The sequence below is a fragment of the Equus przewalskii genome, chromosome 5 (assembly GCF_037783145.1).
Source record: "Equus przewalskii isolate Varuska chromosome 5, EquPr2, whole genome shotgun sequence".
Classification (NCBI taxonomy): domain Eukaryota; kingdom Metazoa; phylum Chordata; class Mammalia; order Perissodactyla; family Equidae; genus Equus; species Equus przewalskii.
Window position 1 is genome coordinate 69,139,851 of NC_091835.1, and position 16,837 is coordinate 69,156,687.

General features: G+C 40.2%; 1 protein-coding gene across 9 annotated transcripts in view; it reads left to right on the forward strand.

Annotated features, from left to right (window-relative positions):
• DIP2B (disco interacting protein 2 homolog B) overlaps nt 1-16,837 on the forward strand; it is a 209,792-nt gene that overhangs the window by 107,717 nt on the left and 85,238 nt on the right. For all 9 annotated transcript variants that reach the window (XM_070621288.1, XM_070621291.1, XM_070621289.1 and 6 more), the window contains exon 3: nt 9,332-9,460. In XM_070621288.1, coding sequence (XP_070477389.1) covers nt 9,332-9,460 — 129 coding nt within the window. The remainder of the gene's footprint in view (nt 1-9,331; nt 9,461-16,837) is intronic.

The window sequence follows — 16,837 nt, forward strand, 5'->3', positions numbered from 1 at the left end:
TCAAAGACCTTAGTGCTTCGTTTTGGCTGTTTAGCAGCCGGCTGATCCTACCGTCTCCACACCAGCCCGATTAAAGTATTGAGACTGGGGGCCTCCCTCCTCTGCGTGAGTCTGAGAGGAGCCCTGCCTCAGCTCTGTTTGCAGCTCTCCACTATTTATAATTGCCTTGCAGTGCACTGGGGGCGTCTTCCCCCAGACCCACATCTTTTGTTTTAGGACATTGCTGCAGCTTCTGGTTTTGATGGCATTGGCGTACACATTCCGCTCTGTCTTTGTGTATTTGAGATTATTTGTGACCTTGGTGTATCTGTTTTTCTCCCTCCATCCCTTCACTTTGTTCTGCTTTTGCTTCGTTTAATTGTTTGTCTCCTGCTTCAGAATTGGATCTCACCTGTTAACGTGTTCTTTCTTGGCCTAGGTTTCCACTTTTTTTTTTTTTTGATTGGCACCTGAGCCAACATCTGTTGCCAGTCTTCTTTTTTTCTTCTTCTTCTTCTTCTCCCCGAAGACCCCCAGTACATAGCTGTATATTCTAGTTGTAGGTCCTTCTGGCTCTGCTACGTGGGACGCTGCCTGAGCATGGCCCGATGAGTGGTGCCATGTCTGTGCCTGGGATCTGAACAGGCAAAGCCTTGGGCCGGCTAAGCAGAGTGTAGGAACTTAACCACTTGGCCACGGGACTGGCCCCTAGGTTTCCACGTTTTTCCCCCAGACTCTTACCTACTGCCCTTTGAGTGATAAGACATAGCAGTTTATGATGTGGTTATGTGTTGGCATTCTGTTGACGTTCTCTAGCTGTTCTTCCTGGTAAGAAGTTCTGGTGACCCAAAGGTTTTTCCCGAACTTGGCTTTCTTTTGTGGCTGCCAGAGGATATTTGCTCCCTGGTCTTCCAGTGTATATACATACACTGCATTTGCCAGTGGTTCCACACCCCTTCCATCACAGTTCTAAGTTCAGTCCTGCCTTTGAGATGGCGCAAATGTATATATGGCTGAGTTAAAATGCAACAAAAGAAAACCCTTGTGTTTTATGCTCTCTAAAGTCTGATAATTCCTCTCAAGGATAGTCTGTGATCCTGTTTTTCTTAATGACCTCATGTAATTGTATAAAAATTGTGAGAGGCACAAATTTTTGCATAAAACTTGTGTGGCCTAGAGATATACAAATAAGCAGGCTTTTCACATTAACGTTTAACCATTTCCTTTAAATTGGTATCTCTTCATTTTTGTCTTTTGTTTTTCCCAGCCACTCACTATCATTGGTGGAAGTGAGGAGGCAGATAAGATGTTAATTATTCATTTTGACCAAAATATTGGGCATCTGCAGTGTGTAAGACAGAGAGCCAATTACTGCAGGAGATACAAGATGAATTAAGACTAGCCTCTAACCTCAAGTTATTTATACTATAGTAGGAGAGATAAGACAGGTATACAAATGAGGATCATAAGAGAGAGAGTAAAATAAGCACTGTAAGAGAGTTCTAAACAAAGTACTGTGGAAATTCAAAGGGACGGGAACTTAAAACCGGCTATTGAAATCAGGAGCTGCATTTTGGAATGCTATAGAATGTTTCCAACTATATAAATATTAAGAATGTGCCTCTTTGTGTGCGTGGGTGTGGAGGGGCGTGGGGTGGGATCTATTGTATTTTATCTATCTCATTTTGATTTGAAAGTTCCTTCCCAAGTGAGGATCACAGCATAATGGAAAGAACATTGACTTTTTTATTCCAGTCCTAGTTCTTCTCTTTCATTTACCAGGTTTGGATAGTATCATAATTGCTGTAAACTGGAGGACACGTTGCAGTCATATCTATCCCCACGTGCCTTATCAGAAGGAAGTCCGCTATCTTCCCCTTGGGGCTTCTCTTTCCTCCTGAATTGTCCAAGAACCCCCTGGGATATAGGTAGTGCAGGAGGAGAGGTGGTCATTGCAGCTACCACACCCAAAAGGGAAGAGCCCTGTAGTCTGCTGCTGCTTCTCAGGGTGCTGCTGAAAACTGGTCCTTACCTCGTGACCAGTGATGCTGACCCAGGGCTCTACCTGCTTCCCATGTCAGCCACTCTGGTGGAGGAGCCCACACTGCTCAACTCAGCCAAGGCACCCCACTTGGATTCTCCGGGCAGAGCTCTTGATGTTGTGCTCTTTTAGCCCCATGCACAGCCATTTTCTTGATGCCAAGTGGCCAGGAAGCTCTGGGTCAGGATCTGCTCAGACATTCACCACTTTACGAACTCCCGGAATCCACTCCTAGGAATCAGATGGTGGCCCCTTTTCCAAACTCCAAGTGCAAACACTCTCATTCCTTCCTCCCTTTCCCTAGACAGTGAGGTTAGTCGCCCATCCTTCTAAGGAAGGCTCTCCTCAGGGACTCGGGGTACGTTAGCTCCCAAGGAAGGTTCTCCGAGTGATTCACGGTACCCTCACCTGCCCTTCTCGCACCGGGTGGGAGTGGGAGTAGAGGCTCAGTAATGATTTAAGGTGCTTGTCGACACACTGTCACTATAGAAAAACAGATTTAATCTGTGATGGGTGTCCCGCTTCTGTAATGGTATCTATCAGATAGCATTATTGTGAAGATAAAATGAGATCGTGTTATGAAAGTTTAAAGAGCTGTAGAAATACTACTATCACTGTTATCCTGTCATTTCTTGTTTACACCCCCTCAGAGGCACTCCTTTGGCTTAGGACAAGTGATCTCACCCCCCTCTTCTTATTTTGTATCGCTCCCCCTCTCCACTGTGCTTTAGCCCCTGCATCTTTCTGAGACTTGTCAAGGTTTTCTCCCTCACTGGACTTCTACAAATACCTTACTTTTGTATAAAATGGCTCTCCCCTCTCTCTGCCAAGCTAAAGCCTACAGCAGTGTCTCCTGTATAACAGGCCTTCCCTGAAACTGCAATACCGGTTAAATTCCCCGTTGTGTATGGGGCTCAGAGGGCCTGTGCTTTTCCGTCTCAGCACGTATCACGATGGAGAAGAGATACATACGTTGGTGATCACTTACTTAGTATATTTCTTCTCTGGATGCCAGCACCAAGACCAGTGAGCATGTCTGCTCTGGTCACTCCAAAAAGTTGAATTATTGTGTTACTTGGTTCTCAGAGCACATCCTACTTCACTCTGTTATTCTTACAGGTGAGAATATCTTTAAATAAATCATAGGCAGAGTTGAAAGATAAGAAGCTGAGGTTGGCCTTCCATCTTCCTGAATGGAAATTTTGCATAGTTTTATAACTAAATATCAGCTTCTTTTTGAGGTTATCATCGTTATTATGTTCAAACAATAGAATCATAGAAGACTCTGATGTCTCTTTCGGCCAAAGGACAATAAGTTCTGTACATGTTGATCATTGAGAAAGAAGGCTTTGTGTTGTAGAAGGAATTAAAATTTGTGGTTTTTCTTCAACTTACTGTCATTAAACCTTGTATCGTCATCACTATTTAAACATAATGGTGACCCCTAGTGGATATTCTGTATAACAAACCAAAAGATGAGGAACCCCCAAACTGGCGCTGTCGCGGTGTCATAATCAGTGAACTGTCTTTTTCTTTGGATCTCAAGTATGTTTCACACTAGAATTTGGAAGTTTTGAAGAAGATTTGATACATGAGATTCCCAGCTCTTGTTCCAGCACTTATCTGTATTTCGTGTCTTTTAAAATTCCTTTCATTTTACACATCATTCTTTCTGTAAACAAAATAATGAAATTTTAAAGAACTCCAGAGTGCCTCGTCATTACCTCATTCTAGCTACTTAGGGGACTTTATGTCCCATATGATCCTTATAATTGTGTATGAATAGTTTTTATGTACATAATTGGAATCATATTATATACATAATATTTTATGTTCTTTTATCATGACATTTCATTTAGACCATTTCATGTCTTCATAGTCAGCATATTTTTCATGGTATATAATATCTCATGATGTTGACACATGTAGTTAATTCTGTCTTTGCTTTTAGCTTCTTACCATGGTAGTGAAACCGTGCATGTCTTACTCAGAATATAGAAATCTCTGCTTTTGGGTCCCAGCTAATTCCTGAGATCTGGTTGGAGTGTGAAAGCCTGGCTAAAGAATGACTCATCATTAAGCAGCATCTTGCCTGCCCGGCTGATGTGGACATGCTGTTATATCAGACCCTGCTGTGCTACTGTGTGCCCACACCTCCCTGCTCTCTCTGAGGAGCCCTGACATCCATGGTTTCTTGCCCCTTTCCATGATAAATTGTTGCCTTGGCCAGTAAGCTAAGGTGAGAGTAAGCCTCCAAAATTCTTTTACTCCAGCCAGGACATAGTTTCCTTCCTCTCACCCCCAAACATGCATTGATTTGCCAGTTGTTTTTGGTGAAAGAAAAAGGAGACAATTGATTTTAGAAGATTGATTTAGAAAATCCGCTTCATAGAGTCATAATTTATCTAGGAAGCTGAAAACTGAATATTATTTTAACTTATTTTGGTAAGAATCTGCTCTATTTGAAGATGTGACCTTCAAATTAAGAAAATCCAATATTTTTATTTTCTTTTTACACTTAACTATTTCCTTGATGTTTTATAATGAACATATATTATTTTTATATTCTGAAGAGAACTTTTCTGAATTGTAGAAATCCAGTAAAACCTATGGAAAAATATATAAAGCGTCCAAAATCTCATCATCTAGAGATAGGTGCTATTAACACTTTACTGTATTTGCTTCCAATTTTTTCAGTGCACTTATAAAATATATTTGTAAATCTTATGTCTTAAAAAAAAAACCCCAACACATGGAAATAAAAATCTGTAAAATTCATATAAATGGAGAGTGATTCTTCACATTCAAAGAGATTATCTAGGGTTTCATTATTAAGCTCCCTTGTTATTCTTAAAGTGATTCAGTTCCTAAGAATCCATTTTACTCTTCTTTTTCCTTTTATGTCTCTTTTAGATAGTCTCTCTTGAACTTGAAGCAGGTGTATGACACATTTGAACCAAGGTGGTTCTGTCCGAAATCCGTGTTTTTGTGGTGTTGTGCTTTGGGCAATAGAGGAATGCTCACTGAACAAACTTGCCAGCCGCTTGTTGAAACTACACCTCGACCTCTGGTAGCTGCAACGAAATGCCTGTCATGATTTTGGATCCAAAAGGGACCTGGTCCGCTGGGATGACTAGATTCCTGAGGGAGCTGAGTGCACATTGCAGAGCATCCTATGGTGGCGCCTGGTGAATAGCGTGTTGTGAGGCCTGTTTTTGTTTTTTCAGTACCAGTTCAGTAGATCTCTTGGCTAAATGTCATCTGACTCTCAGTTCTCATCAGATGTTTGTATTTGTGTTACATTTCCTTGTGGTTTGAGCTGTGATAACCTCTAGATAGTCCCGAGTGCAAATGTTCATTCTTTCTAATTCTTCTTCAAACAAATATATTAACTCTCAGTTCCGCAATTTTTATTCTTTAGCCCACATTGGCTTCTTTCTCCTAATTAATTACTTAGAAAAATACAAGGTAAAAGCATAGGTGAGAGAGGAATGGTAAAAAATACGTACATTTGTGTGCATCCTTAGTGAAATGAGAATCTGTGTTCATTTTTTCACCCTTTGGATTATTAACTATCTAATAGGGAAGCCCTGTGTTTCTTAGCAGAATGATTTGGTCTGTTTTTGCAAATCTGCTTATTTAATTAAGAAAATAATCAGTGATAGGTAATTCAGTTATATTAATATTTTCACTATGACCCCACTCTCCATTGATACAAAGCTAGTGTTTTAAACTTGGTGCTCTGTTTAAGTCAAACCGTTGCCTCTGTGTGTATTTACAAGCAAAGTAGCTGATGTGTGCTAACCTGATTTCCTTCCTGTATATATCATCTGACTATACAAATAAAAATAGCCCCTTTCTATTTTTTGTTCTCTATTTAAAGTTAATTGGAGGGGCCGGCTCCGTGGCCAGGTGGTTAAGTTCGCGCACTCTGCTTCAGCGGCCCAGGGTTTCGCCGGTTCGGATCCTGGGTGCCGACATGGCACCGCTCATCAGGCCATGTTGAGGCCGTGTCCCACATGCCACAACTAGAAGGACCCACAACTAAAAATATACAACTATGTAGTGGGAGGCTTTGGGGAGAAAAAGGAAAAATAAAATCTTTAAAAAAATAAATAAAGTTAATTGGACTATGTTTTAAATCATTTCTCTATTGAGTGGCTGAAAAATTTATTTGGAGGGGCTTTTTGTAGAATCTTTCAAATGATGGCAGGTGATTATTTAAAAAACAGTTTTATCTAACTGCTGACTGTAAATCTTGAAGCATTTAGACGCTCCTAAACTAAATTATTCTGATTGCTTTCTCTTTAGAGTCTTGGGAGAATTTTGTGGTTAGGAACTGGCAGAGTTATACAGACTTAGGTTTGAATCCTAGCTCTGCCGTTTCCTGGCTGTGTGACTTTGGATAAACTAGTCCATGTCTCTATTCTCTTTTCTGTAAAAAGTTGATAGTGATAGTGCTGACTTTGTAGGGTTGTTGTGAGGAATAAATAAGATAAGATGTGCACAACTTCTCTATGCACAGTGCCTGGCACAAAGCAAACACTTAAATGTTAGCTTTTATTATTATAGGCCAGGGTTGGTAACCTTTTCTGTGAAAGGCCAGATAGTAAATATTTTAGTCTCTGAGGACCATACAGTCTTTGTCACAACCATTCAGCTTTGCAGTGTGAAAACATCCATAGGCAATAATATGAACAGATGAGCATGGTGTGTTCTGGTAATACTGTTTATAAAAACAGCCATGGGCTACTGTTTGTTGACTCCTGTTCTAGAGTAATAAAGCTAACAAATGAAACAAGGTATGAAAATATTAAGAATTCAGTATAGCTCTTCTGTGAAATGGATTATCAAGAGAATTTAGGTTGATTGAAAACTTCAGTTTATAACACCAGACATTACATTTCAAAATCTCAGTGTTGAAACATACTGTGCTCAGTTAATATATTTTGTAATAAAAATCTCAGCTACCAGAAACCATCAAAAATAAACATTTCTAGATCCATAAAAGCACTTTAGTGGAAAATATCCTAAAATATACTCTTCCTTCCCTTCTTAGAAACAGTATATAAAAAATAATCCAGGGGCCGGCCAGTGGTCAAGTGGTTAAGTTCACGTGCTCCGCTTCGGGGGCCCTGGGTTTTGCCAGTTCGGATCCTGGGCACGGACATGGCACCGCTCATCAGGCCATGCTGAGGTGGTGTCCCACGTAGCACAACCAGAAGGACCTACAACTGGGATATACAACTGTGTACTGAGGGGCTTTGGGGAGAGGAAGAAGAAGGGAAAAAAAAAAAAAGATTGACAACAGATCTTAGCTCAGGGTGCCAATCTTTAAAAGAAAATAGTTTGTTTTTAAAAATATAAAAGGTTTATTTTAAATTATGTCTTATGATTTTGAGGGTGAGGAATTTGGGCAGGGCTCAGTTGGGTGATTCTTATGCTCCACATGGGAGCAACTGGGTTCACTAGGTGCTTTTCACCTGGTGGGTGGGCTGGTCTGGAAGGTCCGAGATGGCCTCCCTCACACGCCTGGCGCCTCAGCAGGGGCACGTGGAAGACTGGGCCCAGCTGGAACTGTCCACTAGAGCTCTTACACCTGGCCTTTCCAGCATGCCAACCCTCTTTTAAAGATGATACGATATTGTCATTATGAGTCTCATTTCCTGTAGTATCATGATGCCCTCAGCCTTTCCTGAGGTACATGAGACTGTTGCTTTCACTCCCTAGACCTCTGTGCTTTCAGTCTACATTTTTTTTCTTTTCTTTTCTTTTTTTTTTTTGAGGAAGATTAGCCCTGAGCTAACTGCTGCCAGTCCTCCTCTTTTTGCTGAGGAGGACTGGCCCTGAGCTAACATCTGTGCCCATCTTCCTCTACTTTATATGTGGGATGCCTACCACAGCATGGCTTTCCAAGCGGTGCCAAGTCCACACCCGGGATCTGAACCAGTGAACTCTGGGCCGCCGAAGTGGAATATGCGAATTTAACCACTGCACCACCGGGCTGGCCCCTCAGTCTGCATTTTTATTTTTTGCTTTATTGGCCGATTCTCAGCTGTGGTATGGAGCAGTGCATTTGCTGGATGGGTGACATCTTACTGTAGTGGGCACATAATTGGTTATGCGTAAGCTGCCTTGAGGGCACAACTAAATGCTGTTTAAGACACTTAAAATATACCTTAAAAAAGGAAATCCTGGGGAGTGGGTGAAATGGGTGAAGGGGGTCAAAAGTTACAAACTTCCAGTTATAAATAAGTCGTGAGGATGTAACGTACAACATGTGACTATAGTTAGTAATACTCCATTATGTATTTGAAAGTTGCTGAGAGAGTGGATCTTAAAAGTTCTCACTGTGAGAAACAAATTTTGTAACTATGTATGGTGGTGGATGTTAACTAGACTTATTGTGGTGATCATTTTGCAGTATATACAAATATTGACTTGTTAGGTAGTACATCTGAAACTAATATAATGCAGTATATTGTATCTCGACTTAAAAAAAAAAAGGAAATCCTGCAATATGTGACAACATGGGTGAACCTGGAGGACATGATGCTGAGTGAAATAAACCCGTCACAGAAGAACAGATACTGTGTGATTCCACTTATGTGAGGAATCTAAAGTAGTCAAACTCATAGAAGCAGGGAGTATATAAAGGGTATATCTCATGTTAAATGTTCTTACTACAATTAAAAAAAATTACGACTTAGGAGCTAACACCATTTGAAAAAGAGAAAGGCTGTAAAAGATCAGAACTTAAACTGTTTTTCTTCTGTTTACCTACTTATTTCCCCCTTCCCATGTTCTTGATAAACAGTAAATGTTGGGAGAGCAGAGTATGGGGGCGGGCTAGGGACTGGAAAGTCAGTGTTAGTAGACTTGATTTAAGGTTAGGTTTGCATAACAAGCATCGTAGTTTTGTTTAAATCATGTTTATTTGGAGTAACTTACGTTGGGAAGGCTAAAGCTCCCCAAGTTATTCTTTGTACCCCTGTGCAGGATTGTGGGGTCATATGCACCCCAACCCACCCCACCAGTTCTTGGAGTCTCTGGAATGGCCTTTTCACTTTACAAATATCTTCTTGCTGCTTCCCACCTATTGCCTGTTGACAGTTACGGCTCTAAGATGATATTTTTTAGCCTGGATGTCTTTGCATCATTTTTATGTATGTGCATTAAAGCTCTTTAACCCTTTACTGTTGATGGGGTAATGGTGCCTACCTCGAAGTGTTGCGAGAATGCTATAAAGTGCTCAGAAACCATTAGCTATTATTGTTATTGGATAACCATCTTCCGAACTTCCTTTTTTAGAAGCTGATCCAGCAGTGCAGAAGGAACATAGAAACCAGACACCTGCTCCATCTGCAGCTCAAACTTCCGCTCCTTCTAAGTACCACCGAACTCGATCTGGGGGAGCCAGGGATGAGCGATACCGATCAGGTGAGAAGGAACTGGAAGTTACCCGTGGAGCAGTGTTCACTGACTGTGGCGTGAACTGTAAATCCTGAGAGTTCCCAATGTTTGTTGTGTTTTTCCCTTGAAGTGCCAAGAGGTCTCTATTAATTCATTCATCCGTCACTTATTGAATACCTGTAACGTGCCAGGTATAGTAGATTCTACTCAGTGTTTGCTGGGGATACAGCAACTAATAAGACGTTTCTACCCTCAAGGGCAGACGGGGAGCCAGATGAGTACAAAGGTGATATGAATAGATAAATAAGAAAGTGGAGGGCTGGGGTGGCATAGGGTGGTCCTGGGAGAGCTCAGTGGACTCTGTGGGAAGAGGCAAATCCTTCTGCATTTGCCAGAGCTGTTCATTAGGCTCTTAACTGATGGAGCTAGAACAAAAACAATGAAATTTCAAATTAGTAAACTCTTGAACTTCATTTCTTCTGACCCAAAAGGTACCCATGGCAAGGGAAAAGGCAACGTGCTGTGTCTGGTAGTGGGAGCCATACCATGGCCAGGACTGATGAGCAGACACACAAATCATAGACCCTCAGGAGGACGCATGGCGTAGCGGGCCTGCCCCCAGCCGTCTACGGTCCAGTGTACTAACATAGTCTCTGCAGCATTTATTGTTTTAAGAAGTAGCAGAAATAAACCAGAAGACTAACTGGAATGATATTTTACTTTCTCCAGATCTTTGACTCCCTTACACCAGCCAAGGTTTCCTTAACCTTTTCTTGAATTGAAAAGCAGGGTGTAGATCACATCCTCTCAGAAACTGCTTTAGAGAAAACGACATGGTTGCAGAGCTGCGTCAGCCATTTGTGGGCTGATTATATTAGATGTATATTTTCACACACTGGAAGGAAGGAATGAGAGGTGTTCGATCAAAAAAATAGAGGTTGCGTGCCACACCAAAATTTTCCCTGCAACCTAACTTGGCCTTGAGCGAGCTGGGGAGGCTTTCTCAGAGAATAAGACATCCAATCTGTGTGTCATGGCAGACAGACAGAGTTAGAGAAATAGCATCAGTAAAGTAGTTCATTATGGCCAGAAGGTAGAATGCAAGGGCCCAGGAAGAGGTGGGAGGTGAGGCTAGACAGAAGACCAGGGACCTAATCTTGAGGAATCTTGAGTACCGTTGAAGGTTTTCAGCAGAGCAGCAACAGATTTGTGTTTGTTTAGGAGCTCACGCCAGTGGCAGGCTGCATGCTTTGCCACTGCTGTGCCCCAGTGCCTGGCACAGGGCCCGGCATATATAAGAGCTAAATAGATATTGTGGAGAAAGGAAGGAATAAAAGCAGTGGTTAGTTAAGGAATGAATTAGAGGGAGGTAAGGCTGGATGTAGACGAGCATATCAGGAGCTCCTGTTTTGTCACCAGGACCCAAGGCTGATTTCCCAGACACCCAGTGTTGCCTTTTGAGCCTGGGGCCCAGGTTCAGCAGCAGCGTGTTCTGACCAGTCCAGGAGGCTTTTAACCTTTACAACTCTCATCCCTGGCCTTCTGGGAGTTTTGGGTGGTTTTTTCCCTTTGTTTTCTTGTTTATTTGTTTTTACAGCACAAAATAGAAGGAATAGTCAGGAACCAAAAAGATGATTTTCTGCGTCCTGTGTCCAAGCTGATCACGGATAGAAGTGAGCTCATTCAGTAGTGTGAAATTTTGACCTTCACCTGTTTAACTTTGACTTCACCAACTTCACCTACTAAAACCCAACTGTGATCTCCAGCCCCTCTACTTTTACACTAATTCTTTCAGATTTACCCCACATATCAGAAAGTATAGTCTGTGGATCAGATACTGGAAGCAGACTGCAGAGTCTCTTGGTTAGGTGCACGAAGAGAGTTTAATGGTCGGATTTGGGAGATTTGTCTCCCTGGGCCTTTTTTTTTTTAGGGTAGTAATGAGAAGTAGGCCAGAGAGGAGGGAAAGTAGGGGAGAAGAGGTGATTTAAAAACCCTGGAGATACTGGAAGCTGTGAGAGTACTGCAATGTTGTCATGATGGGGAACATGAAAGAGGAGGCATGCAAGCATGGATTTTGGGCAAAAGTCACATTTTTCAATGTATTAGGAGTTGCTCAATTAAATAGCAAGGAAAAGCTCAGCACGTTCTGAGAATCCTGGCTTCCATGAATAAGAAGAAACCAAGAGTAGCAGCAGAAGTGGAGCAAAGAAGTTGCAAACATTGGTGGGAGTTGGACTTCGCCTCTTTGCCCCTCCATTCATAGGAAGGGTTACATTTATAAGTCATGTGCTAAAATCACTTAAGAATGGAGGGTATGTTTAGTAAAATTCTAGGCATTCAGAATACAGTGATGGGTACAGAGAAAGGATTTAATATTTACGTCAGTGAGTTTAACTGGAAAATCCTCTCTTTTTTGGTGGAGGCTTATTAACACCTACAACATTTCAACCAGTCATAATCAAATCTAAATAGACTTCGTGTTTCATGTTTCAGACATGGTGTAAAGATCTTATATTTATTCAGAGTTTAGATCATCTGACTTGATTCTGTTCTTTGTGCTTAGCCAAGAGGGTCTGACATTTCAAATACACTTATTTAGTACTTCTTTTTTTCTGCACATCAAGGCAGGATGCACCTTCCTATACATGTGTGTTATGATCACAAATGTGGAAAATACACAGTGCCTGAGATGAAAAGTGATCTGATTGTGAGTCATTCTGACAGCTCCTTTAGTGTTAGTCTTCTGAGCAATTAGCCACCTCAAACAAAACAGCAAAAACAGAAAAGGATGTTAAAGGAGTATTTCTGTCACTTTAGTCAGCTCAAACGTTAGTGCTGGAAAATGATACCCACCCAGCTTTCATGTGGTTCTGGCAGAGATGTCCGAAGTCAGCTGTGTCTAGGGACTGAACTTCAGAAGTGATTTCTTTTTTTTTTTTTTTTAATTAAGATTATGATAGTTTATAACCTTGTGAAATTTCAGTTGTACATTGTTAGTCATGTTGTGGGTACACCACTTCCCTCTTTCTGCCCTCCCCCCACCCCCTCCTTTCCCCTGGTAACCAACCATCAGTTCTCCTTGTCTAGATGTTAACTTCCACCTATGACTGGAGTCATGTAGAGTTCGTCTTTCTCTGTCTGATTTCGCTTAACATAATACCCTCAAGGTCCATCCATGTTGTTGCGAATGGGACGATTTTGTCCTTTTTTATGGCTGAGTAGTATTCCATTGTGTATATATACCATATCTTCTTTATCCAATCATCAGTTGATGTGCACTTAGATTGGTTCCATGTCTTGGCTATTGTAAATAATGCTGCGATGAACATAGTGGTGCATGGGACTCTTGGAATTGCTGGTTTCAGGTTCTTTAGGATAGATAGCCAGTAGTGGGATGGCTGGGTCATAAGGTATTTCTATTTTTAACTTTTTAAGAAATCTCCATACTGTTTTCCATAGTGGCTGCACCAGTTTGCATTCCCACCAACAGTGTGTGAGGGTTCCTTTTTCTCCACAACCTCTCCAACATTTATCACTCTTGGTTTTGGATATTTTTGCCAATCTAATGGGTGTAAGGTGATATCTTAGTGTAGTTTTGACTTGCATTTCCCTGATGATTAGTGATCATGAGCATCTTCTCATGTGTCTATTAGCCATCCTTATATCTTCTTTGGAGAAATGTCTGTTCATGTCCGCTGCCCATTTTTTGATCGGGTTGTTTGATTTTTTGTAGTTGAGCTGTGTGAGTTCTTTATATATTATGGAGATTAACCCTTTGTCGGATAAGTAGCTTGTAAATATTTTTTCCCAATTAGTGGGCTGTTTTTTTGTTTCAATCTTGTTTTCCCTTGCCTTGAAGAAGCTCTTTAGTCTGATGAAGTCCCGTTTGTTTATTCTTTCTATTGTTTCCCTCATCTGAGGAGTTATGGTGTCCGAAAAGATTCTTTTGAAACTGATGTCAAAGAGTGAACTGCCTCTATTCTCTTCTAGAAGACTTATTGTTTCAGGCCTATTCTTTAGGTCTTTGATCCATTTTGAGTTTATTTTTGTGAATGGTGGAAAAGAGTGGTCAATTTTCAATCTTTTACGTGTGGCTGTCCAATTTTCCCAGCACCATTTGGTTTTGTTTTTTTTTTTTGAAAGAGACTTTCTTTTCTCCATTGTAGGCCCTCAGCTGCTTTGTTGAAGATTAGCTGTCCATAGATGTGTGGTTTCATTTCTGGGCTTTCAATTCTGTTCCATTGATCTGTGGACCTGTTTTTGTACCAGTACCATGCTGTTTTGATTACTGTAGCTTTGTAGTATGTTTTGAAATCGGGGATTGTGATGCCTCCGGCTTTGTTCTTCTTACTCAAGATTGCTTTAGCAATTTGGGGTCTTTTGTTGCCCCATATGAATTTTAGGATTCTTTGTTCAATTTCTGTAAAGAATGTCATTGGGATTCTGATTGGGATAGCGTTGAATCTGTAGATTGCTTTAGGTAGTGTGGACATTTTAACTATGTTTATTCTTCCAATCCATGTGCATGGAACGTCTTTCCATCTCTTTATGTCATCGTCAATTTCTTTCAAGAAAGTCGTGTAGTTTTCATTGTATAAATCTTTCACTTCCTTGGTTAAATTTATCCCAAGCTATTTTATTCTTTTCGTTGCGATTGTGAATAGGATTGAGTTCTTGAGTTCTTTTTCTGTTAGTTCATTGTTAGTGTATAGAAATGCTACTGATTTATGTATGTAGATTTTATACCATGCAACTTTGCTGTAGCTGTTGATTGGTTCTAATAGTTTTCCTATGGATTCTTTGGGGTTTTCTATATATAAGATCATGTCGTCTGCAAACAGCAAGAGTTTTACTTCTTCCTTGCCTATTTGGATTCCTTTTATTTCTTTTACCTGCCGAATTGCTCTGGCCAACACCTCCAGTACTCTGTTGAATAGGAGCGGTGAAGGTGGGTACCCTTGTCTTGTTCCTGTTCTGAGAGGGATGGCTTTCAGTTTTTGTCCATTGAGTATGATGTTGGCTGTGGGTTTGTCATATATGGCCTTTATTATGTTGAGGTACTTTCCTTCCATACCCATTTTATTGAGGGTTTTTATCATAAATGGATGTTGGATCTTGTTGAATGCTTTCTCTGCGTCTATTGAGATGATCATGTGGTTTTTGTTTCTCATTTTGTTGATGTAGTGTATCACGTTGATTGACTTGCGGTTGTTGAACCATCCCTGTGTCCCTGGTATAAATCCCACTTGATCATGGTGTATAATCTTTTTGATGTATTGCTGTATTCGGTTTGCCAGAATTTTGTTGAGGATTTTTGCATCTATGTTCATCAGTGATATTGGCCTGTAGTTTTCCTTCTTTGTGTTGTCCTTGTCAGGTTTGGGGATCAGAGTGATGTTGGCTTCATAGAATGTGTTAGGGAGTGCTCCATCTTCCTCAATTTTCTGGAATTGTTTGAGAAGGATAGGTATTAAGTCTTCTTTGAATGTTTGGTAGAATTCTTCAGAGAAGCCGTCTGGTCCTGGACTCTTATTTTTGGGGAGGTTTTTGACTACTGTTTCTATTTCTTTACTTGTGATTGGTCTATTCAGGTTCTCTATTTCCAGAAGTGATTTCTTTATCAAAGATCAAGATGAATTGTATGCTGGTGAGTGAGTCAAACCCAGTTAAGAGAGCTGCCTGTTTTATCAATAAGAGGCTTTCCTAGTACAGAAACTGTGAACATCTCCTTCTGACACGAGTGTCTGGGCCAGAATTTATAATGTTAGAAAATAGGTGAGTGGTTTGGTTTGTTCTGTGGTCTGATGCTGGGAATCTTTGTGGCAGAGAAGAGCATCCTCTAATTATTAATGACCCAAAAGTTATGGGCCGTCTGAAGCTTGTTTAATGTGAATAACTCCCAAGTTTTAGCAAGTTTGCTATCACATGTTTTATATCTCATGTAAAAATATACTTTCAAAATGTGTGTTTAATTAATAAGTGCAAACATTTGATTGCTGCTGTTCTTCTGTTGGGAATTGCTGTTTCTCAGTATAAGCAGTTAATCATTTGTTTTCTACGACAGCTGAGAACTGCATTTCATCTAATATAAGAAGGATACTTTTCATGTTTTAACATATCTGAAATCAGGGTATGTTTTCTCTAAGATGGCACCATAGATTCCATTAACTGTGGCAGTTGTGGTTCACCTAAGTAAACCTCAGCACACTAAAATAGTATCATAAATGTAAATGCAGTTTAAAATTACTTCATTTCAGAGCCAAAGTAAGTTGGTACTGAGATTTTAAAAGTGATAGCACAACAGTTTGGCAATATTTTTTAAACTTTAAATATTGATAGACTTTGACCCAGAAATTTCACTTCTGGAAATTTATTTTATAAAAACACCAACATATGTGTGCAAAGATACATATACAAAGATGTTTGTTGTAGTATTGTTCATAATAATACAATGGTTAAATAAGTTATGCTATGTCCACACCATGGAATTCTACGGCAGCTGATTTAAAATTCTATGAAGGCTTATTAAAAAAACTGAGGTAGATCTGTTAGTGTGGATATGGAGAGATGTACAAAAGATATTTTTAAGCAATAAATGCAAGACAGTATGTAGCATATCCAGTTTTTGTAAGTATTAATAATAACAGTAATTACATTTATTAGTATATACACAGACACAGAAACCTGGAAAAATATATACCAAACTATGGAGGTGGCATTATTTTTGGGAATTGATGGGTCTAGGGAAAATTTTCACTTCATTATATATGTATGGATTTTTTTCCAATATGTGTATTATTTTTTTCCAGTTTTTTTGTTGTGGTAAAATGCAAAATACATATAAAGTTTACATACTAATTTTAAACAAAATGGCAGAGTTTTTGAAGTGATAGCTCTGGATAAATGATTTAAAGCCTTAAATCACGTTGTTCCTAATGACTTTCACTCTAAGTATGGATTCTTCTGACTTAATGCTGGGAGCTAAATGCAACAATAAGTCCCTCTGAAACCCTAATTCAGAACTTTCCTGTCTCTGTCCATATCTGATCTCTGATCTGGTAACATTTGCTAAGGTGACTGCCACTGGTACACCAGGGCCATTTTATTTCTATATTAATACACTCTCTTGTACCAAGAAAGGTAAATTGAGTTCAGTTCAGCAAGCATTTATTATAGACCTCCTGTGAGCCAAACACAGTTTAGATGCTAGAGGAGCACGGATGAAAACACAGGAATCCTTTTTACAAGGTAGAGAAGCATCATGGAAGAGGGAGTGACAGGAGGGAGCCTGGGCACTGGACACTGTCGGGCAGGCTTCCTAGAGCTCGTGAAGTCTGAGCCATTTTGAAATGAAGAGCTGTTTTCTATATAGATATTCCAGGGTAAAAAAATGAAATGCAA